Raw genomic sequence first — 24,829 nt, forward strand, 5'->3', positions numbered from 1 at the left:
AGAATATAAGACACAAATGCGCAATCTTCGTCGATTACGCACAAAACTCCCACCAACAGCATCCACAATCTGTTACATTGGTGGAATTAATATTAGAAAAGATAAACCAGCCTACATTTGTTATGACCCCTACTGAATCACACACAACACATTTAAAGGGTGTGTTTGCTTTATTCTGTAGGCTGCCAACCATAAACAATCCATATATTTAAACCAAATTAAGCATTTCATACATTTAAAGAAATCATTTGAATAATTTTAGGGAAGCCAGCAATCATATAAAAGCCATGTTTTGTATGACGGGCATTGTGCTAACAAAATCCGTATACTCGCCATAGCGCAGCATGATATGGAAAGAGGTGTCCACTGTCCAGTCTCTCACTTCCATGAAGTAGGGCCACCGTCTACAATATGGTAATTTAAGTTGGACAAAACACTGTGTAAAGTGGGTCTATATACCTCTTAATTGTATGGGTATTCTGATGAAAACAAACCAGTCATGTAATTAAGAAACCTGGGAACCATTTCAAACTATGAAAGAGATGCACAATTTATGTCTCCTTAAACCCAGACATTTACTAATTAGTGAATCACAATTGACAAAAATACACAATCAAGTGTTGCGCTGCACTCTAGAGGTACAATTAATCAATTAGTCCACTAATCAATAATCAAATTAATCAACCACTGTTTTGATCATCAATTATCATTTAGAGACCTTAACTTAAAATTCCCAAATCCTCTGAATTTCAGTCTGTAATCAGTAAATATTCTCCAATTTCTGTTGTCCTCTTTCAAAGCAGACTGATTATCTTTATGTTTAATCAAAATGATCCATTTACAAACATCTACTTTCATTTTAGAACACAACAATTGACATTTGCCTAATTTCTGACGGATGTTACAGCCTAACCCAGGGATTAAATCATAATCAGTTTACATTGTGCATTTTCTACACCGTCAATTTGAAATATTGTCCAGTTTTTAATAAAAGAATGGAATTTAAAACATTTTTAACCAATTCATTCATTAATTGAAAAAATAATCAACAGGTCAATCAATTATTACAATAATCTTTCATTGCTGCCCTAATGTACTCTGTGACATCAAAACTCTTACAGCCAGGTTGAAATACACAGTTGAAGTTGCTCATTTTGCACACTTTAACTACTAAACTCAATGTACAGGTGCATACAAAAACTTTTTTGTGTCTTGCACTTACATCGTCACAGTTTAGAATCATGATTCTTTTGTTGTCCATAAACATGTTTGGGACCGTCAACCTTCAGAGAACTGTCGGAATAAGACTTCTGATTGGCTGTCTTTAAAATTAGGGACAAAGTGGATGCTGAGGATCTCGGAGAATCCCTCAGAGAGGGCAGGTGCCACAAAGTGTTTCCTGCTCATCCAGAGCAAGAAAGACAGAGAAAGAGAGAGAGTGTCATTAGAAAGGACTCACTCACATACTGCATGGTGTTAAATGTAACACATGTCAAATCAAAACTGGACAAAAACAGAAAAAAAGAATTGTTCTTGGATGGGGTTACTCACTTATAACTTTGAAAAATCATGTCATTGACTTTCATGTGTTTGCTGTCTGAGGGCGCCATCTCGCGGTACTAGTAACAACAGTAACAACAAAGCATTATGAAAGGAAATCGAGCTCTTTAGTCAACACGTGACAGTGCAGAAAGGTGAATCATACTCTATTGTTGTGTTTGGCTTGTTCCAGAGTGGCTGAGAAGTGAAAACAGCGACAGGGCACACCCGCTGCCTTGCCTACATCCACATAACTGGAAAAGATAAAGGGGACATAAGCACAAAAGAAACAATTAATTCAACCGGGGCATGCAGTAATAACAGCATTATAGAAGAAAAGTATTATGTCCGTGGATGCCATGTACAACAGTCTCTTTATTTTGATTTGGATACTTTACATCGTGGACTATAGTAATTCAGAGAACGGAAGATATATTAATCTCTCATCTTGCATTAGAAGTACAGATAACTACTGTATATTAGGGGCGGGAATCTCTGGGTTCCTCACGATACGATATACAATACAAGGCTCACAATACAGCGATTATCGATATATTGGTCAGGTAATAAGTCCACGATAATCTTCGATAAAACTAATCAAGACATAAACTGATGGTTTTTCAATGAGAAAATTGTTTCTTTTTGTACCATCACTGAAACACAATATTAAAACCGGTGTCTTATTCACAGTGAGTAGTTTAGTGTATATTTTTAAACAAATACAAATGTCTTAACAGAGACAACTTACAGTAAATAAATGTGCGTCTTTATTAAAGACTATTGTCAAGCAACATGTTAGTCAGTCACAATTTTTTGTACAACATTGCAAAAGTAAATAATTGAATAAAATAACTTAAATATTAAATCCAGTTAAATCAATATTTATATTCCTCAGAAATTGTTTGCTTCAAAAATGTTTTGAAACTTTAAAATTGAAGATATAATACACGTTTTTCATAGAAACGTATGCACAACTAAGCTCATGAGTCTTCTTCACCTAAAGACTTCCGTACATTTCCCCGCCACTCTTATGAGGCGCTCCCTCTAGTGGCCCGCCAAGTAATTGCCCAATAAGTAATGAACAATGGAGCCGTTATAGCTGCTGTATATTGCCACAAATATCGATACTTGCTGTAGGCATATCGATAATCTATCGGGAGACAAAATATCACGATTTATCGCGATATCATCACACTCCTAGTATATATAGCGGTATTGTAGGAAAGATATATTGTGGGATACCGTTTGCGAGATTCGGGGTCAGGGTTGGTGTTGTCTACGGCGACGCTGCGGCCTTCCTTAAGAGCGCGCTCACATGCCGCCACGCAGTTCTGCCATGAACCAAGCGTATCCTGAAGAAGACACAAAAACTTCATCACATGGCAGGAGAGACTTTGAATATCCCAGATTTTAATCACATCACGTTATGAAGTACTGAAGATGCGGCATTTGGCAACGGCTCCGAGTTCTGCCATTTTCTTATCAATACATCGGATTCAAGCCACATGGCAACAAATTCTTATGCTGTGATTGTAGAATTTTGCAGCAACTGTAGTGGCTACTTACCCTGTTGACGTACACGTAACCCTTTGGGATAATATGGGTGTGGAAGAATGTGGACTTGCCCGCTACAAAAATATAAATAAAACAGAGAGAAGTGATTTAGAGGATGCCATTGAGCGACACAGACACGATGCACCTAGGAAGATTGGCAGCCTTTACATACAAGCAGGGAAACCCACGGCCACAATGACTTCTGTCTTGCTAGAGGTGAGAGACGCAGACGGTGGGTCATACAGCCTGCCACTGGTGTCCAGTTTTCTCTACAATTCACATTTCAGTTTCAAACACAAATATGGACAATTTGGATAGTGCAGTATATCTCTCATTCCATGTATGCCAGTCAGGCAAGTCAAGTAATTTCAAAACATTTTGATTCTTGCATTAAGGCTAAATGTACACATTTTTAAGATTGCAGGACACATTTCTCACTCACAGGGTCAAATTGTGGTAGATTATAAGAGGCGCTCTTCCAGCCCAGGAAGTACTCCTCAGGAGTGTGGAACTGCAGGCCCAGATTCAGAGCAAACTGCAGACATGAACAACTGCTTGATAACCTGTACATGAATGATTTTTAAACGAAAAACACATGAAGACTACAAAGAGTTCTAACCAGTCGATCACTGCAGGAAAAGTCTTTCTTCTTCTTCCCTGGAGCCCAGTTTTCAGGTCTACCTGCAGCATCTGCAGGGCCAAATCACACGATATCTTTGTCTGCAGCATACATTTCAGCTTATAATACTATAATGATCTCACAATAGTTCAATATAATGTTGCGCTTTTATTTTTAGTACGGTACTTGATTGAATCACATACGCAGAAGGAGAGGGGTGTTTTGTTTTGTTTTGTTTTTTTGCTCCAGTGCTTCTCCTACATTTGTTACATCTAATTTACCAATGTGGTAAATAAATAGGACTCTGTAAATGTGCATTAGTTAACAAACTAACTTGTAGAGATAGAATCATTAATATTGTAATGTAGATAAAGGATTAAATATTTTCTATAGGCTCACCTCCGACATAAAAACTCTGTGTTTTGTCCACAGGAACACCATCATTGGCCTACATAGGGAACACACAAAATAATACAACAAATAGAACTTCAAAATGCAAACACAAGCACACGCTAGCTCGTAGAAAGGTTAAAGGGTAACATTTCAGGGTCAAGACTGATCTGAGTATAGACATCTTTTTACTCTCAACTTCAGTTTATCATCTGTGTAATCATGACTGGAATGTACTTAACCTTTTCACACAAGTGATTCCACATTCCCACTACTGGTTTCCTGTAGATTCCTGGACCAGCAGCTACAAACACCTGAAACAGACCACAATCACTATCAGCTTTGTGGACACTAAAAAGAGAGATCATGTTTTGACTGCATTACCGATAAGAACATTTGTCAGATATTAAATCCAGAATATATTCAGATGACTGACTAGAATTTTGTAGTGTATTCTCTTGAATTGGTCATTGGTCATACAGTTGCCGATCATCCGCGTATATTGCTAGTCCCACCATTCAAAAGTCATGGTCTTAAGCCTTACTTGCACAGGCAGCTGCAGCGTGGTGAGGATGTCCTCCACTTTGGATTTGAAGACTTCTGGTCTCAGTTTTCCTCTCGCGATCCCCATCTGGTTGGTGAAAAACACCACCTGAACAAAGAGAAAGAGGGAGGGAAAAAACATATCTATGTCTCATATCATAACAGCAGGTAAAAAAAATTAATAATTTTGCTTCTCAACCTTGTATCCTTTCTTGATTAAACTGGCCAGCTGAGGTTGAATTTCAGGGTAGAGAATCCTGTTTATGATGCACGAAAATATGGCAAAACATACTCCACTTGATTATGATACAAGAAACATTTGGACTTTAGGGACATACTTCCAGTCATCCGGTGCAGTGGGAAAGACTTTGCCTGATTTAGTGGTGATGATGCAGCCATCTATGTCAAAGCCAGCAATCTGGAGGGGAAGACATTTCAAATATTAATAATACATTGCATTATTATTAACATCTACACTAACATTTGATACCATGTATCATGGATAGTCGATGGCACAAACTAAAGAACCATCTTTGATGACAAAATCTCAACACTGAATAATAATTTAACCAAAACAAATATTTTGCTTTTCATATTCAACCAGTGCCTACCTTGTCACTTCCTCTGACACCTGCTGCAGTGTAAAGCATGAGGTTGCCAATTTGCTGCCAAGTGCTCTTTGCGCAGGGCGAGGGAGAAGAAGATGCAGGCTGGCTTCCCGTTGCTGCCGGGCTCCTCTTGTAACTCTCATTCATGGCGGACTCTGCCAACTCCTGGAGCTGCCTGAGCTTTTCTTCTGCTAGTTTCTCATTCTCATCTTCACTCGTCTCCTCCCTGTTACCTTCAGGAGAGGCCTCCTCATCTGCTCTGTGGCGCTTTGCATCGGGATGCCTTCTCTCTGGGCTAAGTGACCTTTTTGATGACTAGATAGATATAAAAGTCACAAGTCTGCTTCAAAAATGCAGCTAAAAAGTAAACAAATTAGGTTACCTTCATGGGAGATGTAGAAAAGAAATCCTTTATACTGCGCTTAGGTGGACTCAATGGTGACCCATTTTTGTTCCCATTCTTCCCACCTTTTATTTTCTTTGAACTGTTGAGCCCTCTTTGTACCGTACTGGAAGCAGGTCGAGCTGAGCTCGAGGTGAAGCACACTTTAAATGGGTATTGCTGGTTGACCAGGTAGAGGGTGCCACCATGACTAAGTTTACCAGACTGACCACGGCCAAGCTTCTCACCCTCCAGGAAACTGGGATTGGGGCCCAGCTGAGATAGAATAGCAATACTTGGGTTATAGATTTCACTGTATACTGTTAGCAAATGTACAACATGCATGGTAGGTCAAGGAAAAGAAAGCAAATGTGTAATCTCTTGTTTAGACAGAATGACACTTGAAGAGAAAATCAATATGAACTGTTGTCTTACATGAGGTGGATCGTTCTTAAAGAATAATAAAGTTACAACTGACTCCTTAATAGGGTGGGTACACAACTCTTAAGTGTTTGTTTTCATACCTGAGTGACAACCACATCCTGGTCTGCAAAGCAAGCCACCACCTTGACTGAAACAAACAATGACTGTCACAACTAAGCAAAATCACGCACGCACAATCAAAAGCCAATTACGTTTTCGAATCATATCGACCTGCTGTTAAGACTAACGTAATGCTAAAACTAAACAAATACCAAGTTTGTGGGACTGGTTGATAAAAAAAAACAAGCATATAGTTCACAATGATTAATGCTGTGTTTCATAACAATAATGCATAATCTATTTGAAGAGCAATGTGATGAAAGCATGTGAACGTGCGTGTTATATTCACCCTGGTGCCTTGAGCACTTTTTGTCAACGACTCCGGTGTCGGGGCCCCGACCCAGCAGCACCGCTCGTCCATTCTCCAGAAGGATCTGAGCGCCAGATGTACTAACCAAAAGGCACGACATTTCAGCAACGCAGCCTCACAGTGAGAACTAAAGTCTCGAAAATCTGGACAACGTTCTTATTTTAACTTTCATTGGTGGGTTGTTTTCAGCGGAACTAACCCCTGCGTAGGTAGGGCATGGCATGAGGTAAGGTTTGTTTGTTTGTTAGAGTTATCGGTCCTTCCCTATAATAGGACCTTCCTGAAACGTGTTCAATTGTAAGGTTCCGACCACGCTAAATGTTTCTGGGATTCCAAGAATATTAACTATTATTTGGTTTTCATTTACTTTCTTTATTACGTGTCACTCATATAAATATTTAAACTATACCCGTTTTTCTTTCAACGCAGCAGTTTTTTTTGGTATTTTTATTTTTTTAAACTGCGCATAGAGATTGTTACTTCCGTTGAGATTTAAATATGACTGACTTCATGACATTCTCTTTATGGAGAAAACAGAAACGAACAAGCAAAGACAAATCACTTAGTTCAGTAAGTTGATACTTGTTTTGAGTAGTTTTGTGTTTTCATTTTTGTTTGCAATTCTTAATTTTGAGCGTTTAATATTAAAAGCTGCTATATTAATAATTTTGGTGACAGGATATTACTACAATAACACGAACTGCAACTTCCATATACCCTAATTCAGTGACTCAACTATGAAGTATAAGTGATTTGGACGATCCCAGCTGTCAGAGAGGAATAAGACTGTAGCTACTGTGTGTTGATTCAGAGCTAACTGCGGGTCGGGCTTTTTACCCATGTTGTTTTTGGACTGGTATTGTTGGGCTACCTTGAAAGAACTTACTTTGTTTGCCTAACATTAAAATGAGACTGGATTAGCAAGTTCACCAGGGTGTGTCACTTGAAGAGGAACAAGATCAAACTCGAAGAATCCTGATAGACATGGTATCATCCAATAGTGCTTGTTCCTGATCATTATCAAAAACACATAGTGGGTTATTCTCACTTGACGTCCCGCCTCTATTGTACTTCCTTGGTACTGTACTGCACAGTACAGCACGCACTTTCAATTCCTGCAGCTGCAAGTTCTCAGGTAAAGATATGAGAATGTGTGGACTTTGGTGTCACCTGGTAGAATTAATTCTCTGAAATGTTTTTGGTACATGTTTAACTAATCTATGATATACTGTATTATTTTTTAATTCAAACCTTTTTTTTTGTCATTGCAGATATTCATTACGCCATGGCCACCCAACAAAGTCACAAAGAGGGAGCCTTTTTGTCCCTGATGAGAGGCTTGAGAGAGCTGGACCTCCGTGGCTCTTATGTTCCTAGTGCCCTTCTGCTGACTGGAGAACATGCTTTTCCTTTGGTGTTGAACAGCCAAGGCCAAGTCCTAATGGCAGCCTCACAGTATGGTTCTGGAAGAATTGTGGTCCTTGGACATGAAGAGCACTTGACAACATTTGCCACTCTGGTAGAAAATGCAGTGACTTGGCTGAGAGGAGATGGCTCACGCAACCTGTCAGTGGGGGTCAACGAGACTGTTAAAGCAGTGGCCAATAATCTCAGCAGATCCAATATCCAAACTAAAGTCGTGGGTGAATTCCAAAAGAATCTGGATCTTGGTGTGTATGTAACAGACGCCTACAGCCTGACTACTGATGGGAAAGACCTGGTGGCATTTCTGAAAAACGGCGGAGGGGTGTTGATTGGAGGGCAAGCATGGAGTTGGGCCGGAGACCACCCAAGGGAGAACACACTGCTTGGGTTTGGAGGGAATAAAGTGTGTGGTGTGGCCGGGATCTACATCTCGGAACACCCGGGTGAAGCTGAATTGCTGCATGTCTACCCTCAGATTCCAGCCTCATGGATGCGTGTGGTGTATGTACAGTAAATTATTTTTTCTCATTTTTTTCTCAATAGTAAGATGTATTGTACATTGCATCGCTTACTCTAAATTGACACTATTGTGAATAGTACCATTACATTTTGCACCTCTCTAGTCTATATAATTGCTTATACTTTTACAATTATTATTTTTATGTTTACATTGTTATATTTGTAAGTGAAATAGTACAGTGTATGCTCAGACCTTGACAGAGTCATACGTTTGTCGTACTATATATAGTTTTGCTGTGCATATGCACAGCTTTGTTTTAATCGGCTACTTAAATACAAAGTCAACCCAAAAATGTTCTTTACATTAATATATTGTATGTGCCCCCAGTAGTCTAAATGTGGCGCTCTTATTAATATTGTGTTTGTGAAACATAACAAAGTAGCAAAATCCACCCGTTTTTACCCATCTCAGGGGGCGGCCATTTCGCCACTTACTGTCGACTGAAAATGACATCATAGTTGCTCACGGCTCAGCTTAATAAGAAAACAGGTGAGCTGTGATTAGTCATTACATTTACATAAGCCCTGAGCAACTGTGATGTCATTTTCAGGTGACAACAAATGGCAACATGGACTAATGGGGGGTGGATTTTGACTTCTCATTTAAACCTTTCATTGTTCTTAAAATGCAGACTGGGCAATGAGTTTGAGGACGACCTGGAGTTCTTACTTCAAGGGGTATCTGAGTTTGACATTACTGGAGGTGCGATTGCTTCTGAGATTCTGATTCATGGACGGCTCGCCTTCCCTATCGGCACGACAGAAGATGGACGGCCATTTCTGGCGGCCTCCTATTATGGGCTTGGCCGAGTCATTGCTGTGAGCCATGAATCGTTTTTGGCACGAGAGGTAACGTTCATAAAAACTTTGATCATGTTAATGTTGTATTTTACTGTATGACATTTCCAGTTGTGTGCTGATCTACCAAACGTCAATATTTGGTTCATCACAGGAGCTGGCTTCATTTTGGACCAATGCCATTCACTGGTTGGATGCAGGGCGGCGTGGCACTGTTGGCGTCGTGAAACATAAAGCGCTGGACGTTCTGAGGAAATCTGGGTTTAAGTGTGAGCAGAGCGACTTCAGGAATGACTTGAGTGTGTTTGTTTGTTCAGCATACAGCGACAAACATGCGCTAGAGATCCAGAACTTTGTGGCGGAGGGAGGAGGTCTGCTGGTTGGTGGGCATGCTTGGTATTGGGCACAGGTGCACAAGGGCGATAACCCCTTGACCGAATTCTCAGGTATTAAATGTCACCATAAGAGTGTTTACGTTCTTTTCCGCTCCTATTGAGGTATTCTAAAAGATACTTGCTGAGCATCATTATAGACACGGGCTGTAATTGCAGGCAACAAGATCCTGAACAAAATGGGCTTGAGTCTGTTGCCTGAAACCATTCGGGGTGGTGTATACAAAGCCCCTGCGCCCAGTAAAGTTGGCAAGGACGCCTACCACTTCTGTCACCTTCTACAACGCTTTGCTGCTCACGTAACGGAGGGAGATGATCTTACCAAGCAGGAAGAGCAATCCCTGAAGAAGCTTGGCAAGGATTGTTCCGCCTTCTTACAAATGGAAGCGTATGATCGCTGTTCATACACTCAGGTCTTGTCCACTCTTATGCACGTCCTGAAGAAATCTGGCATCCCTCAGGTAGGTCGAAAACTTAAAAGTTCAGTGGACCAATCAGGTCTTTGCTTGCTGATGTTATCGATATGTTATAGATTTTATGCACTACATTGTTTAGGTGTGTGACACCTGCCCAGTGAAAAGTCCCAAAGACCATCTCCTGCTCAACGTGGGTGCAGAGGTATATAAGGTTTGCCCCAATCCCGACAGCCTGTTTCCTTACCTCATAAAGGACAGCCCCTTGATGCCTGTTGTCTATAATCACAGGATCCCGGTGAATGTCAACACAGCAGGTATTGTTTGACCATTTGAAGGTTCAACCTACATACAGTGCTATGTTACTATATATTGACGTGATTGTTTCTGTTTATGCATCAGAAAAAGAGGAGTGGATCAGTACTGGGCTCTACCTGTCTCAGGGTATGAAGACCTATATAGCAATGCCTGCGCAGATTGTAAACAAGGGATGGAAGGTATGCACTTAATCCCAATTATTATTTGGATTTATTGTATTTCTGTTCATGCTGAATCTCTTCCCGGGGAGCAGTGCCCAAATCACTTTAATGTGGCAGCTTAACTCATTTGCTCCCAAAAATGTATAAATATGTTTTATTTTAGTGTCCCAAAGACATATTTATAAGTTTTTTTTTGTTTTGTTTTGTTTCTGGTATGCTAGAGCATACAGAAGGCTTTGATGCAGCCTCTCGACTGCAAAGAATGGTTGAAGCAATGGTAGTTATTACAAAAACGGCCAGCAGGTGGCAGCAGAGCAAAGGAGATCAACCAGGGCTATGTTGAAAAAAGCTAGCTATATTGCTAATTGCTGCAAAACGGAAACAGATAGAAATATACTTTTTTCCTGATGAAAGAAGAGACTCTAATCTTTCTTTTGGAGGTTCCATGTTTTTATAGCAATAGAACACAATATTCTGTGCGTCTTGCAAAATCAGTCAAACTCCAGTAAAATTCGGGAGTGAAGGGAATTACTTCTGTGAAAATGGCTGGGAGTGAATGAGTGAAAGGGGAAGTTTGCCCCCCCCCCCCCCCCAAAAAAAATAAATAAAAAATAAATAAAAATAAAATAAATCTTGGCAATAATATGTTCTATGGAGCCCCACTAGTCTAAATACGGTATTCTGGTTAATATTGCGTTAGTGGAATCTGAGCAGTTTTTGTCAATATCAGAAGGCGGCCATTTTGCCACTTGCTGCAGAGTGAAAATGAAATCACACAGTTGCTCAGGTCTCAGGTAACAACCAATCACAGGTTAGCTTCAGAAAATAGGTGAGCTGTGATTGGTCGTTGCCTGAGCAACTGTGATGTCATATTCAGTCGACAGCAAGTTGCAAAATGGCCGCCCCCTGAGATGGTTAAAAACGGCTGGATTTTGCTGCATAACTCCATCCATCCATCCATTTTCTCGACAGCTTCTTCCTCACAAGGGTCGCAGGGGCTGCCTGACTCATATTCCATCCATCCATCCATCCATCCATCCATCCATCCATTTTCTTGACCGCTTATTCCTCACAAGGGTCGCGGGGGGTGCTGGCGCCTATCTCAGCTGGCTCTGGGCAGTAGGCGGGGGACACCCTGGACTGGTTGCCAGCGAATCGCAGGGCACACAGAGACGAACAACCATCCACACTCACACGCACACCTAGGGACAATTCGGAGCGCCCAATTAACCTGCCATGCATGTCTTTGGAATGTGGGAGGAGACCGGAGTACCCGGAGAAGACCCATCCGGGCACGGGGAGAACATGCAAACTCCACCCAGGAAGGCCGGAGCCTGGACTCAAACCGGAGTCGTGCCGCTCACTCATATTCCACAAATTTAATATTAAAACAGAATGTCATGTTTAGACTAATGAGGGTGACATATAATATTGTCAAGAAATGTTTAAGGTTGACTTGCCTTTTTAAGGGAAGACTCCAATTTGTCCGTAGTTACGAATGTGAGTGTAAATGGTTGTTTATGTCCTGCTGGCGACTAGTCAAAAGTGTACCCCACCTTTCCCCCAAAGTCAGCTGGGTCAAGCTGCAGATCACCCTCAACCGTGATAATGACAAGCGTTCTAATGGCTGGATTTACAGAAGGAAAAAAATTCAATACGCATTGATTTTCTCAAAAAATCTCTTTTGTTCCACCACAGGTCCAAATCGGTTGTCAAACAGATTATCTTAAGGCTGCTGAGTTGAAGAGAGCGCCCAGTGTTCATGAGAAATTCCCCATTGACAAAGAGATGATGCGAGTGTGGAACTTGTGGGGCGGTCTCATCTACTTAGTGGTCCCACCGAAAACCCAAGTGGGAGGGGTTGAGATCATAGTGCAGGTAGCTGTGCCGGCACCTTATTATAAATCTGGTGAGGATGATGTGATTGGTTTGGTCTGACTTTTGTTTTGTTTTTCTTGTTTTTTTTGTCTGCTTTTGCATCCTTATGCTGGTTGTAGACTTTAGTAGAGAACAGCTTTCATGATATTTCACAGTTTTTCCTCCAAGTCCACTTTGACAGCTATAGTTAAACCATAAGGCAGTTTAAAAAATGTTCAACCTAGTTTGCAAACATACTATTTATCCCTCTGCTCTTTTCAGGTGTGACAACAGCAGCCGATTGGGCCATGCTGCGAACAGCTCCTTCCCCTTGGGCAGAATTGGAGTTTGAAAACATTGTACTCACTGTGCCGTCAGATGTCATTAGGAATCTGGATCGACCAGATTTGCTGGCAACACTCTGGGACACGTTCATGAAAGGAATTGCTGATCTAGCGGCAAAGCCGCACAAATTTCCTCGCAAAGAACGCTTTGTCACAGATGTGCAGATTTCTCATGGTGTGTACATAATGTGTGTACAGTAGGGCTGCACGATATTGGAAAAACATGCGATATGCGATATACTTGCGGAACATCGCGATATCGATATTTTTGCGATATTTAACATTTACCTAAAGAAATTAAATTTTTATTACCTAATGAAAGAAAAACATTTTTCATGGGGCAAAATAAGCAACCTTCATGTAATCTTAGTTAATTAACTGTAATTATGTCTTGATCATTTTCAACTATTGAATGGCGATGCACATTTTAGTTAGCATATGACTGGTCAAATTCATATAAAAAGCATAAAATTCCATATAAAACTTATTGCGTGCCTTTGCGATATGCATATTGCAAGGGCCAATATCGCGATATCGATATTTTTTCGATATATTGTGCAGCCCTAGTGTACAGTATGCCAAGGGAAAAACAATTTGTAAACTAACTTCATGGAATCAAACAATGTTGATGGATGAATTCTGAAAAACATCCCGGACAGTTCTAGTTTTCCTCACTTTTCAGGTTGGATGCATGCTGGATACCCCGTCATGATGCACAAGGCCTCGGCAGATAGACTGGTCAACCTTGAGGATATCAAGACAAAAGGCATTTGGGGTCCGATCCACGAGCTCGGACACAACCAGCAGAGAGACTGCTGGGAGTTCCAGCCACATACCACAGAGGGCACATGCAACCTTTGGTCAGTGTACATCCACGAGGAGGTGTTAGGGATCAAAAGGGACAAGGTTAGCTCATTTTTCCTCTTTGGCTGGGCCCTATGGCAGGATTGTGACGTTTTTAACATTCATATCATTGGTTCTTCAATACAGGCTCATGGAGATATGTCTTCAGAAAAAAGAAAGAATCGATTGGAGGAATTTGTAAAAGGGGGCAGGCAACTCAACAAGTGGGTGGTGTGGTTGGCTCTTGAAACATACTTGCAGGTGAGAGACAAGGGACCTCGTGTTGTAGACTCACATCTCTTAAAATACAGCTGTTACACCTGATGAGACTGATGATTGTAACATCTTCCACATAGCTTCAGGAAAGATTTGGCTGGGATGCCCTCAAGAAGGTGTTTGCTGCTTACCACAAGATAAGCAACTATCCAAAGGAGAACAACGGCAAGATGAACCTGTACGCGGAAACTTTCTCCAAAATTGTGGGAATGAACCTGTGCGGTTTCTTCAAGGCCTGGAGTTGGCCCATTGAGAGGGCAACTGAGGAGAAACTTGCCAACCTTCCCACCTGGGCGGACCACCCCATGGTCCGGTTTGGTTAAATATGCGACTGCTATTGATTAGAATGCAGAGAGCTATTTTGTTGAAAGTGTCAATATCTGTTTTTTTCTACATCATTAAGCTGATCCTGTATATTTTGCACTGTGCACTACTTAAAAACAAAACAAAAACCTTTACTGAAATAATTCATCCCTTTCTCATAGATTGTCTTATTTTTCATATATGGGTAGCTAAAAAAATAAATTATGGTTTCTTGAAACACTTAGGAGCAATGATGCAATAATGGAACCTTGTCCGCTTTTAAATATATTTGAATGTATTGTGCTGTGTATTTAAATGCCTTGTCTTTGCTGGCAATGGAAAGAGGACAAATAAACATTCCCACAATTTACATTTACATAAACATTTGCTTCTTCATTTTAGAAGTGCAAAATGGATGAGTGTAAATTTGTATGATATTAAATGTAATATTGCTGAATAGTCACTAAATAGCTTTACGTTTATTTTGAGCAAAATTGTCACCAATCATAATGTCGAAATTTCTCCAAGACTATTTGTTTTTTTTTTAAGGGATGTTTAATGCCACCTTTTTTTTTCAAATGCAGCATGATACTCAACTCTAGTCACCAATGTTAGTAGTTTCGATATATAATTGACCTGATATCGATACCTGGTGTCAATACTTGCCCATCCCTAATTTTTTGCCTCAGTAAACTGATAATAGAAAGTCTAACCCCGATGTTTATGGACCAGGTATGTGACATTTTATCAGGAGGTCGCATTGGGCTGAATAAGAAAACCAAGGATGATTGTCCAATGTCAGGTGGACATTGACAATGACCAATATAAGTGGTAAATACAATGGATTGATATTCAATAGCATATAAAATGAATTGCTATTGAGAAGTTGTGATTGAGTGTGTGTCAACCAGCACACTTAAGTTAAATGGCATGACATTTTAAGGTCAAAATAATAAATCATTAGTTGCAGCAGGTTGTCATTGTAATTACTCAATCAAAAGTGGCAGTCATTAACTTTTGCAATGAAATGAGGATACAGGTTGAGCAGTAGTTCAAGTTCCCCATCAAGAATGATTCCCATAGTAGGCTACTGTACGTCTGGAGCAAAATCATGCATGGGTAACATTAAGCTATAAGGAGGGGGCTACAGTTTTTCATCAGCGCTACTGGGGGGCTCACATCTGACCATGCACTTATAACCATATCAAAATCCCATTTAAAATATGGACAGAATACGTTCTTATGTTTTATTTATTTATTTATCAAGTGTACAATATGTACTGATGTGCTGCATAGTGTCTTACAGTTTTTTATTATTATTATTATTATTTTCCCGTTGATTTGGCTTACACTCATTGCCATTCAAGGACTGCACATAACTAATGGAACAGAAAACCAACGTCAAGTGCAAGAACTCATTTTATGCATATCCCCAACACCCCCATAAAAATAAATAAATAAATAAATAAATAAATAAATAAATAAAAGCTCTCCCAAAAGTGTAATATTATTCAGGAACCATGTTTGTCCTGCTTGCCTTTCCAAATCCTCAAAAATTAGGCCTACTTGTAGTCGGCTTGGGAAAACCGAGTGCAAGCGCAACTAATCCATGTCTGCCATCTAGTGGTGAATATCATAAAAGCATACAGTGGACACTCATTGCAATGCAATGCGGGGTTCGGGGGGGAAGTCATTATTTGTAAATATCTCCGAAGTATTAAAAAAACGCTGATAAACCTCCAATATAGATTTTCAACGGAAAACCCTAGCCAAAAAACCCTTTGAAAATAAAATCCATCCATCCTTTTTCTTGACCGCTTATTCTTCACAATGGTCGCGGGGCATCCATCCATCCATTTTCTGAACTGAAAATAAAATAAAAAAATTATATATATATATATATATATATATATATATATATATATATATATATATATATATATATATATATGAATTCTGCAGATGCCGAGCCACGAGTAGGCGAGGATACTGTAATAGAGAAAGTATTATTATTATTATTATTATTATTATTATTATTATTATTATTATTAATAATAATAATAATAATACTAATAATACTACTACTACTACTACTAATAATAATAATAATAATAATAATAATAATAATAATAATAATAATAATCAAGTGGCCGTTAGTTACCCACCTCACCCCGATGTAAGTCTAAATACACTGTATTCGAAGGCTGACGTTTGCATGAACATTCGAATTTTTACTACAGTAGGACCGGTGTTCATTCGAATCAGTGAATTCTGCTTACAGCCGCTGTCTTATTTCCGAGTGTTCGTGAATGCATCACACGACTCTCGGGAAGGGAGGGAGCACCTAAAATATCATCCGAGTTGATTTTCAAATCCTCTATAACACAGTGTAGACAGGCACCGCAAGTGAACGTGCTACACTTACACAAAGAGCGCACGTACTTTAAACGTCACTTAGTGTAAATACTATTACATACATGTAAGAGTTTATTTCTTGTAGTTGTGTACAAAACTAGACAGACGAAGCCGGTGTACACGTCACAAACGCCTACGGCGATACTTTCCGTCCACAGATGTCCACAGTTGATAATACTATGATTGTGACTCGTTATGACGCTCCTAATATCAGCAATGCTAAATACATTTGCTCTTCAGCCGTCTTGAAAGCTGAGGCATCTCCCTTACTGACATTTTTTTCTACGGCTTTCCGCTCGAAAGGGTTCAACTTCAACACTGTTTCTATGACGTCACCGGTCGGTAAGTTAAAAGTTCCAGAAAGTTGGACAGGTAGCAAACGCAGCTTTGGAGAATCATGTGTTCATGGACAAGCTCGGAGTCTTCAGCCTCATCTGTTTCTTCAAGTAAGTCATTATTATTATTATTATTATTATTATTATTATTATTATTATTATTATTATTATTATTATTATTATTATTATTATTATTCACATTTATTTTGGGTAAGCTTGCATTTACTCGAATGAAATCCCAAAAGAGGAGGGATATTTGAAAAAGTGAACCGGGTCCTGAATGGACACCAGAGCAGTCTACGGTAACCAGCCAATTATCATCTGGAGAGAAAAATGTCTGGCGTTGTGCCAGTGCGATTCACCCACAACACTAGGTGATAAAATGAAAAAAAAAAACAAAAAAAAAACTAGGTGATAAAATGGTTGCCTTATTTATTATTATTATTATTATTATTATTATTATTATTATTATTATTATTATTATTATTTACTATTATTAAAACATTTCTGTTTTTAAGTCAATATTATTAATATAGTGTCAACAGGCATTTCCAGAACCATCACGCTCCTCGCAGACTAAAGGTGTCCTCAGTTCTATGCCATTCATACCTGACTTGACAGTAGTGTCCTGTCTATCCTTTTTTTTTTTTTTTTTTTTGCAGTGAAAGTGACAAGACCTGAAGTCAAGCTTGGCAAGGTTTTGTACAGCAAGTCCAATGCTTACTCTGTTCTGGATTTCATTGGCGAAGGCTGCTTTGGGAAAGTGGCGGTGTGCAAAAATCTGGACACGTCGGAGACGGTAGCTATTAAGATCTTGAAGAATGACCCAGCTGCCAAACAGGACACGGAGAAAGAGCTGTCCATATTGAAGATGGTCAGTGTTATAGATGCATCTAGCACTAATGTAGTCAAGTTCTTTGAGCAGTTTGAGCATGAGGGAAACATCTGTCTGGTGTTTGAGGTATTGGACTGCGATCTCATCCATCTGCTGGAAGAGCGACAGCCTCAGCCGTTGTCTTTGGACGAAATCCGTGTCATTGCCCATCAACTGCTCGTGGCCTTGGTCACCCTGAAGCGTATCGGCATCTTGCATACTGACATCAAACCTGACAACATTATGATTGTTAATAGGAAAGAACAACCCTTGATGGTGAAACTAATTGATTTTGGCAATGCGATTCTAGCATCCAAAATTAAGCTCGGGTTGGAGATTCAACCAGTGGGATATCGAGCTCCAGAAATTACCCTCGGCCTCCCTTACAACGAGAACATAGACATCTGGAGCGTCGCCTGCATCATGGCCTTCCTCTTCCTGCCTGGAAACCTGTTCGCTGTCAACTGCGAATATCAAATGTTGAAGCATATTATCTGCGTTCTGGGCCAGCCAGAAGACCGCCTACTTCACGCTGGGAAATACACCGAGAACTATTTCACTGAAGACGAGGAGGTTGGAGTTTCTCAATATAGACTCATGACACCAGAGGAGTTTGAAGCGGCGAACAATGAGAAACCTAAAAATCCGGATGCTTGCAGAGACCCTCCCAAATCCCTGGAAGATATGATCGAGTTGCCCACTGAGGGAGAGATTGCAGACGGTCAGCTGGAGAACAGGAAAGCTTTCTTGGACCTGCTCAAACAGATGCTGCATCTTGACGGGAATCAGAGAATCTCTGCCTCGCAAGCATTGCAGCATCCTTTCATTACAATGGACCAACAGGCCGCCAGTGACAGCTCGTCCCCTCTGATAAACGACATGTCGCTTGCTGAACGACAAATCCCTTCCTCAGATATAACGACTGACTTTGAATCCAACAAGAGCATGTTGAAAAGGGTTCACAAATTTTTACGCCGACTGACCACTGCATTCTATCGCATGGCAACGTTACTGCACTGATGCCAGATTTCCAATTAGAAATTTTGATTTGTATTTTTAGGATGATACCAATTAAGATGTTTGATTCACAGAATCATCTTGTTGTCATCACAATGTATTCTGCTGGTGTGATTTTGTGCTCAATGGAAGTCATCTGTTTACAGGTTGAATCGCTGGCATTTTCATTGCTAGCAATGTCTATCACTGTGGCTACTTTCATCAATGATAATTCACTATAGACCCTTCCAGTGTGACGTAACTCTTTGACCGCCAAAAACGTTTAATAACGATCAGTAAAATCACGACGTATGCCGCCATATACGTTAAATGATGGCAACTAAGTTTTTTTTTTTTTCTCAGTGCAACATCTAAGTGCAGCGCTGCCTGGTCAATGGGTTGTGGAATCAAGAACACTCTAACTATGGCCAGCAGATGGAAGCATTGTATCTCTTTTCGTGAACGACCACAGCCTTTGTCATATCATAGTTTTTTTTTTATTACGTGCGGCAGTAAAACAGTTATGTGCGCCCCTTGCGGTGGAGGCCAGGGTGTCAATTTGTTTGCTAGCAGCTAGCAAGCTAAGAATAGATTGAAAACTTTGATATTAGTTTGATATACAGCAAGGCACATATCCGGGCACAAACGATTTAATGAATGGTAATTTACACCATGAAAGTAGTGATCGACATACTGTTTTAAGTAGGGGTGTGAATTGCCTCGTACCTGACGATTCGATCCGTATCACGATTCATAGGTCACGATTCGATTCGATAGCGATTAATCCCGATATGAATTTACAATTCGATTGTTGCGATTTTTTTTTTTACTCAAATATAGAAAATACCATGAAAATGTATTTATTTATTGATCTGAAACTTCAGTTTTATAACTGTGAGCCACTGTATTTAACAAATAGGTTGTAACCTTTTTCATGTTAGAACAGCAATGAAATAAAATATTAAGGCTTAATGCTCCATTAATATAACATTCTTCCATGCTTAAGGTGTGAAAAAGTTAGACGTTTTGTTGAATATTTTTCCATCAAAAATGTACATTAAAAAAAACGGTTCGGCTGCCTATTGAATTGCGTGCTGTAGTATCGCGATATATTGCCGAATCGATTTTTTTTAACACCCCTAGTTTTAAGCAAAAACAACATACCTTAAGCTTCCGCTTCCACTTTGCCTTCCAACAAACTCATTTTCTTTTTTTGTAGCGAGGGCTCCACACGGCTGGTTTCAATGAGTCGCACTAATGTGGTATCCTACTCGGGCCGTTTTTTGTGACACTTGACATGGTTCCCACCTTTTAACTAAAACTCTCCCCGAAAATCAAGCTCTGTACTTTCATTTGTTATGGGATGTTTGCCGTCCGTGAGGTGCAGCGGAAGCTAAGCAGTGACGTCAGCTGGAAGGGTTTATTGAAAAAGTATTTTAAAATAAAGCAAACAGCTACAGTACATAGCAACAGATTTCCTCAAGTGTAGATGTTGTTTTACATCTTTGGGGTCAGTGGGAAAGAACACATGAACAAACTTGAACATTCGTCTTTATTTGTTTGTAGTATGTCAACGCACAGCCTCAATACTGTGAAAGGGAATAATATAAGTTTTGCTGTTTTGCAAAACATATTTCTTTATGGAAGTCAACCCCCCCAAAAAAATTCTTGACAATAATATATTCTATGCAGCCAAACTAGTATTCTGGTTAATTTTGTGTTAGTGGAATATGAGATAGGCAAGTAATATCCAGAAGTTTTGATCAATCTCAGAAGGCAGCCGTTTTGATATTTGCTGTGGAGTGAAAATGACATCACATTTTCTCAGGTCTTAGGTAACAACCAATCACAGCTCCGCTTCAGAAAACAGGTGAGCTGTGATTGGTCATTGCCTGAGCCCAGCAACAGTGATGTCATCTTTAGTTGACAGCAAGTGGCAAAATGGCCGCCTCAAAACAGATGGTTTTTGCTGCATAACTTATATTCCACAAACGTAATATTAATCAGAATGTCATGTTTAGACTAGTGAGGTCACATATACTGTAACATATTATTGTCAATAAATGTTAAAGGCTGACTTAGCCTCCATCAACACAAACAAATCATGCAATCAAATGTTGCAGCTATTGTGGAAAAGCTCTCCTACTGCTTCATTTGAGAATTGCTGCAGGAACTCTCCAAGTTCATCCAAAGAGAGTTTCTCGACCCAGTTGTCTTCTGTGTTTCTGGCTGCAGCGGCCCCCCCCTCTATGGGCCTGTCATTGTTGTCCACACAGCAGTATGCATTCCACAGGTAGTCTGGGATGTTGACACGCTTTACATTGTTCTTGACAATCCAATTGCCCGCAGAAGGTACCGCACCGACCAAAACATAGGCCTTGGAACACTTTTCGCGGAAGAGATCAGTCAGCTGGGACTCGTGGATTCTCCATGCGTTCTGGTTCAGTTTGGGGTTCTGGGGAACCACATTGGTGAGGGTGAAAGTGGCGTTGCGGCTAGGAACTGTCAGAGGAGTGGAGAGGAATTAAATGGCGGGAGTAAAACATGATGAAAAGACAAATACTCCAAATAAATACACACGTGGATTAAATTGTTGTTGTTCCTCTGTTCATGATATAATGATGATGACGGTGATAATAATCATCATGATAATGAGAAATGAAAATCAGACATTGCTTTTGAACATTGCTTTTGAATTGTGGTTTAACAGAATTCAGGCGATTACATTTTTAATCGCAATTACTTGCATTACTTCAATAGTTAATTTAACTCAAGATCAATCTCAAATTTTATATCTGTTCTAAATGTACAATAAAATGTTCAATAACATATTTGTTTCCTAAATTTTCATATTCTTGTTAACATAAAAGTAAAAAAAAATGTGAAACTAATAGAAATATAGCTGCATCTTTTAGTCATTGATACACTAATTTCAGAATAATTAATATGAGTTAAAATTAAATATATGTACTGTACTGTAAAAACGAGTGTGATATTGATTTGTATTGAGGTCATTATTCTGCCACTAGATGGCATAATTGCATTTGTAAGACATTGGTGATAGCTCAGTGCATTTTTTTTCATATTAAGATGTATCTAATCTTTAACATGAAGCAACTTGTGAAATTCTACACATTTTTTAAATTGTAAAATATAACCACCCCAGTCTCCATAAATATATGCAGTAATATTAAATTTACTACTGCAAAATTTTGACGTGGATGCATTGCGACTTGAATTCCCCTAGTACAGGCTTTCCAGTCAAGGGGTGATTATTAATTGTGCGTTAAAAAACATTAGTGGCATTAAAGGAACTTTAAATTAACTCAAAATGAACACACTAATTTCGACACTCCTAATATATATACAAAAAAATGATTTGACCATCGGGAAGGATCAGATCACCGGTACAGAAAATGGATGACAGCACCAGTTGAATCATAATGTACTTACTACTGAGTATATTGTTGGTCAAATGTGTATGAATGTTTTCTAAAAATCTCGGGTAATGGTGCTGGTGAGAAAATAAATGCATCATATAGTGAAGGTTTTTTAAGAGTTTAGTTACCTGCATGGTGTCCATTGGGGTTGAGGTGACCTCGGTCAAAACCTGAATATGTGTAGTCCTCATTCAGAGCCTGTCTCTCCCCCAGGTAGATCCCAGGATGATCTCGACCCAGCCAGTAACCATCCTTCATCTCTGCTTGCCAGGATTTATTTACCAGCTAGGGGAACATCACAAATCTTAACTTTCAACAGATGTCAAAAATGTGCATCAAACTGATGGCATGGCTTGGAAATGAATCAAAAAGTAGTGCTCTGTTTGAAAAAGGTTGGTGACCCCTGTATTGTCCTGGCATGATCGTACCAACCTGAGGTTCTACAAACCACCTTCTCTCCCGTCCACCTCCATTGCTAGGCTGGAACACGTATGCCGAGTAAACTGCAATTCGATGGTTTGTGTCGTACAATGTGGCAAAGTGGTACCTGGAAGTGCAAAGAGTCCCCTTAGATGACATTTTTTTGGACACACATGCTGATGATTTCAAATATCCAAAAAATAGAGAAACCATTTTGGCTACTAGTCACATTGTAAACAACTAAGAACAGGTGAGTTTTGTGTGGAATATCTTTTCTAGCCATCACCTGGTCACCATCAAACACATAATTGATAAAGTAGAACAGAAATAGTGAGCTACAGTACATCTTCTCCTCCAAAATCCTTAACTTTTGACCAGGTAATTTTAGTCTGGAACATTTGTCCATACAGTGTATTTTGTCATATGGAAGTTACAATTCCACTTTGTACCGGTTGACAAATCGCTGACAGAGACGAGCGGTGCCAGGTGTTGAAGAGCCCCATCTTGGCACTTTGCTTTTGTAGAAATACTTCAAGCATTCAGGCACATCCTGCGGCAAAATATCAATTACAGAAAGCACTGCCATTTAGAGTATTTGGTTAACTCATTCACTCCCAGCCATTTTAACAGAATTTTGCAAGGCCCTCAGAATATTGTGTTCTATTGCTATAAAACATGGAACCTACCAAAAGAAAGATTAGAGTCTATTTTTTCATCAGGAAAAAAAAAAAAAAGTATATTTCTATCGGTTTCCGTTTTGCAGCAATTCGCATTAGAATATAGCTAAGATCCATCAATATTCCCAAATCTGTTTAAAACAGTGGGGAAAAGAACCTTTTGCAACATGGCCCTGGTTGATCTCTTATACTCTGTTGCCACCTGCTGGCCGTTTTTGTAGTAACTACCATTTCTTCAACCGTTCTTTGCAGTTGAGAGGCTGCATCAAAGCCTTCTGTATGCGCCATCATAGAAAAACATAAAAAATGTATAAATACGTCTTTGGGAGCTTGGTGGTATTTAAAATAGAATGTTTTTATTTGTTTTTTAAGTTAAATGTTTCATTTTGCAGAGTGCACCACACAAACCTCAAATTGTTCCACAAGGTCTGCGTGAACAAAAAGGAAGAGTGACAGAAGAGTGCACAGAGTTGCCAAGGTTTCCATTTTGGGTTTCTATCATTGAAGATAAGACATTAGAAATATAAACTGTTAATTCTGTATTCAGCCATTATTTTTGTTTGTGTATGTCCACTTACCATGCCTTGCACCTGTCAGCTGCCGCGGTGTGCACCGAGTGGGGTGAGGGACTTCCATATATACATGCTTCACATCACCTTTCACCTTCTTTGCTAACGTTGTTTATCTCAACTTAAGGCAACACGTGGTTAATAGTGTGTGTATGTGTATTCTTTTTACACCTACATTAGGGGGACATGAATTCCAACTGAAAAAAAAAAAATGCTACATAAAAATATAATGCTCTGGTTATAGCAGGAAAACTGTGGGAATTATGGCATAAAAAAATAAATAAAGAAATATATTCATGCAAATATTTATTTTGATAATTTAAAATGTATATTTTTTTCCCGAATACATTTGAGACTCTTTCAGGTCATCTGATAATTAATTCGAAGCAGATTCATTTAGCACTGTTTGGCCATGTAGAGCTGAAACAAACGTGTCAGAGTGGAATAAAACATAAGTGCGTTCGGCAGATTTGCTTTCAAATTGGCACATGGCAGCTCCGTGTTATCGCGTTCATATGTTGTTTTCCCACGATCACAGCACAGGTGGTGTGCTAACATCACTCAATAACTCTCACCACTAACTTGCACCTACCTACATGATCGTATTAGCCAATTTTAGGTCAAATTAACCAAACTATTGCGTAGATATCAAATGAAAGGCATTGTTTTTTTGCTGGGTCAATACAAGCCCTAGAAAAAAGTATGGAATCACCAGTCTTGGACGAGCAATCACTCAGACGTTTTATTCTGTAGATCAAGCTCAGATAAAAATCATGAAACAGTCGTAAGGTCATTCCAAAGTGCAACATCTTGGCTTCAGAAACACTAAAAGAAATGAAGAAAAAAAAACATTGTGCTGGTCAGTAAATGTTACTTTTATAGAACAAATGCAGGCAAATAAATATGGAATCACTCCATTCTGAGGAAAAAAAATATGGAATCATGAAAAACAGACAAAGAAAAAAC

The 24,829-nt window shown here is 39.4% G+C and overlaps 4 protein-coding genes across 6 annotated transcripts; 2 read left to right on the forward strand and 2 right to left on the reverse strand.

The window, feature by feature from the left end:
* Positions 1–151: 151 nt before the first annotated feature.
* On the reverse strand, positions 152–6,771 carry pnkp (polynucleotide kinase 3'-phosphatase). 2 transcript variants are annotated; one of them, XR_013287856.1, is made up of 18 exons: positions 6,468–6,771; positions 6,160–6,206; positions 5,636–5,911; positions 5,257–5,568; positions 4,984–5,063; positions 4,845–4,902; positions 4,647–4,754; positions 4,345–4,416; positions 4,112–4,160; positions 3,713–3,783; positions 3,536–3,628; positions 3,266–3,362; positions 3,106–3,167; positions 2,782–2,891; positions 1,706–1,793; positions 1,552–1,619; positions 1,223–1,399; positions 152–404 (listed from the first exon to the last, which is right to left on the reverse strand). XR_013287856.1 is itself a non-coding variant. In XM_077540742.1 (17 exons), exons 1-17 carry the CDS (start codon positions 6,586–6,588, stop codon positions 1,279–1,281), a joined length of 1,833 nt encoding a protein of 610 aa, XP_077396868.1. In that variant the 5' UTR covers positions 6,589–6,771; the 3' UTR covers positions 152–1,278. The 2 variants fall into 2 exon arrangements, 1 of the variants encoding a protein (XP_077396868.1); XM_077540742.1 differs by having other exon boundaries at positions 152–1,399.
* Positions 6,772–6,867: 96 nt separating this feature from the next.
* On the forward strand, positions 6,868–14,519 carry LOC144033038 (TRPM8 channel-associated factor homolog). Of its 2 annotated transcripts, none has more exons than XM_077540741.1 (12): positions 6,868–7,058; positions 7,760–8,414; positions 9,065–9,281; positions 9,385–9,676; positions 9,782–10,083; positions 10,178–10,352; positions 10,438–10,532; positions 12,213–12,423; positions 12,654–12,890; positions 13,398–13,621; positions 13,706–13,819; positions 13,915–14,519. In XM_077540741.1, exons 2-12 carry the CDS (start codon positions 7,774–7,776, stop codon positions 14,155–14,157), a joined length of 2,751 nt encoding a protein of 916 aa, XP_077396867.1. In that variant the 5' UTR covers positions 6,868–7,058; positions 7,760–7,773; the 3' UTR covers positions 14,158–14,519. The 2 variants fall into 2 exon arrangements, with proteins under 2 accessions (XP_077396867.1, XP_077396866.1); XM_077540740.1 differs by lacking the exon at positions 6,868–7,058 and adding an exon at positions 7,239–7,623.
* A 1,958-nt stretch (positions 14,520–16,477) lies between these two features.
* LOC144033837 (homeodomain-interacting protein kinase 2-like) lies at positions 16,478–21,347 on the forward strand. Its single transcript, XM_077542181.1, has 2 exons — positions 16,478–16,998; positions 17,550–21,347. Exons 1-2 carry the CDS (start codon positions 16,950–16,952, stop codon positions 18,779–18,781), a joined length of 1,281 nt encoding a protein of 426 aa, XP_077398307.1. The 5' UTR covers positions 16,478–16,949; the 3' UTR covers positions 18,782–21,347.
* On the reverse strand, positions 20,655–23,780 carry LOC144033575 (endonuclease domain-containing 1 protein). The gene is made up of 5 exons (XM_077541761.1): positions 23,703–23,780; positions 23,067–23,167; positions 22,630–22,744; positions 22,326–22,482; positions 20,655–21,259 (listed from the first exon to the last, which is right to left on the reverse strand). Exons 1-5 carry the CDS (start codon positions 23,778–23,780, stop codon positions 20,868–20,870), a joined length of 843 nt encoding a protein of 280 aa, XP_077397887.1. The 3' UTR covers positions 20,655–20,867.
* Positions 23,781–24,829: the final 1,049 nt, after the last annotated feature.

This window comes from Festucalex cinctus, chromosome 13 (assembly GCF_051991245.1).
Source record: "Festucalex cinctus isolate MCC-2025b chromosome 13, RoL_Fcin_1.0, whole genome shotgun sequence".
NCBI classification, from domain to species: domain Eukaryota; kingdom Metazoa; phylum Chordata; class Actinopteri; order Syngnathiformes; family Syngnathidae; genus Festucalex; species Festucalex cinctus.

Bases quoted from the DNA above. Each gene is read 5' to 3' on its own strand.
- LOC144033837 (XM_077542181.1), top strand. From the start codon at position 16,950: ATGTGTTCATGGACAAGCTCGGAGTCTTCAGCCTCATCTGTTTCTTCA. The intron at 16,999-17,549 runs GTAAGTCATTAT...TTTTTTTTGCAG, and splicing joins AGCCTCATCTGTTTCTTCAA to TGAAAGTGACAAGACCTGAA.
- LOC144033038 (XM_077540741.1), top strand. From the start codon at position 7,774: ATGGCCACCCAACAAAGTCACAAAGAGGGAGCCTTTTTGTCCCTGATG. The intron at 9,677-9,781 runs GTATTAAATGTC...CTGTAATTGCAG, and splicing joins CCCCTTGACCGAATTCTCAG to GCAACAAGATCCTGAACAAA. The intron at 10,533-12,212 runs GTATGCACTTAA...GTTCCACCACAG, and splicing joins TTGTAAACAAGGGATGGAAG to GTCCAAATCGGTTGTCAAAC.
- LOC144033575 (XM_077541761.1), bottom strand. From the start codon at position 23,780: ATGGAAACCTTGGCAACTCTGTGCACTCTTCTGTCACTCTTCCTTTTT. The intron at 22,745-23,066 runs GTACAAAGTGGA...TTGCACTTCCAG, and splicing joins TGTCAGCGATTTGTCAACCG to GTACCACTTTGCCACATTGT. The intron at 21,260-22,325 runs GTAACTAAACTC...CTCCTCTGACAG, and splicing joins CCCCAATGGACACCATGCAG to TTCCTAGCCGCAACGCCACT.
- pnkp (XM_077540742.1), bottom strand. From the start codon at position 6,588: ATGTCGTGCCTTTTGGTTAGTACATCTGGCGCTCAGATCCTTCTGGAG. The intron at 5,064-5,256 runs GTAGGCACTGGT...CTTCCCCTCCAG, and splicing joins GTGTCAGAGGAAGTGACAAG to ATTGCTGGCTTTGACATAGA. The intron at 2,892-3,105 runs GTAAGTAGCCAC...TGTCTTCTTCAG, and splicing joins GTTACGTGTACGTCAACAGG to GATACGCTTGGTTCATGGCA.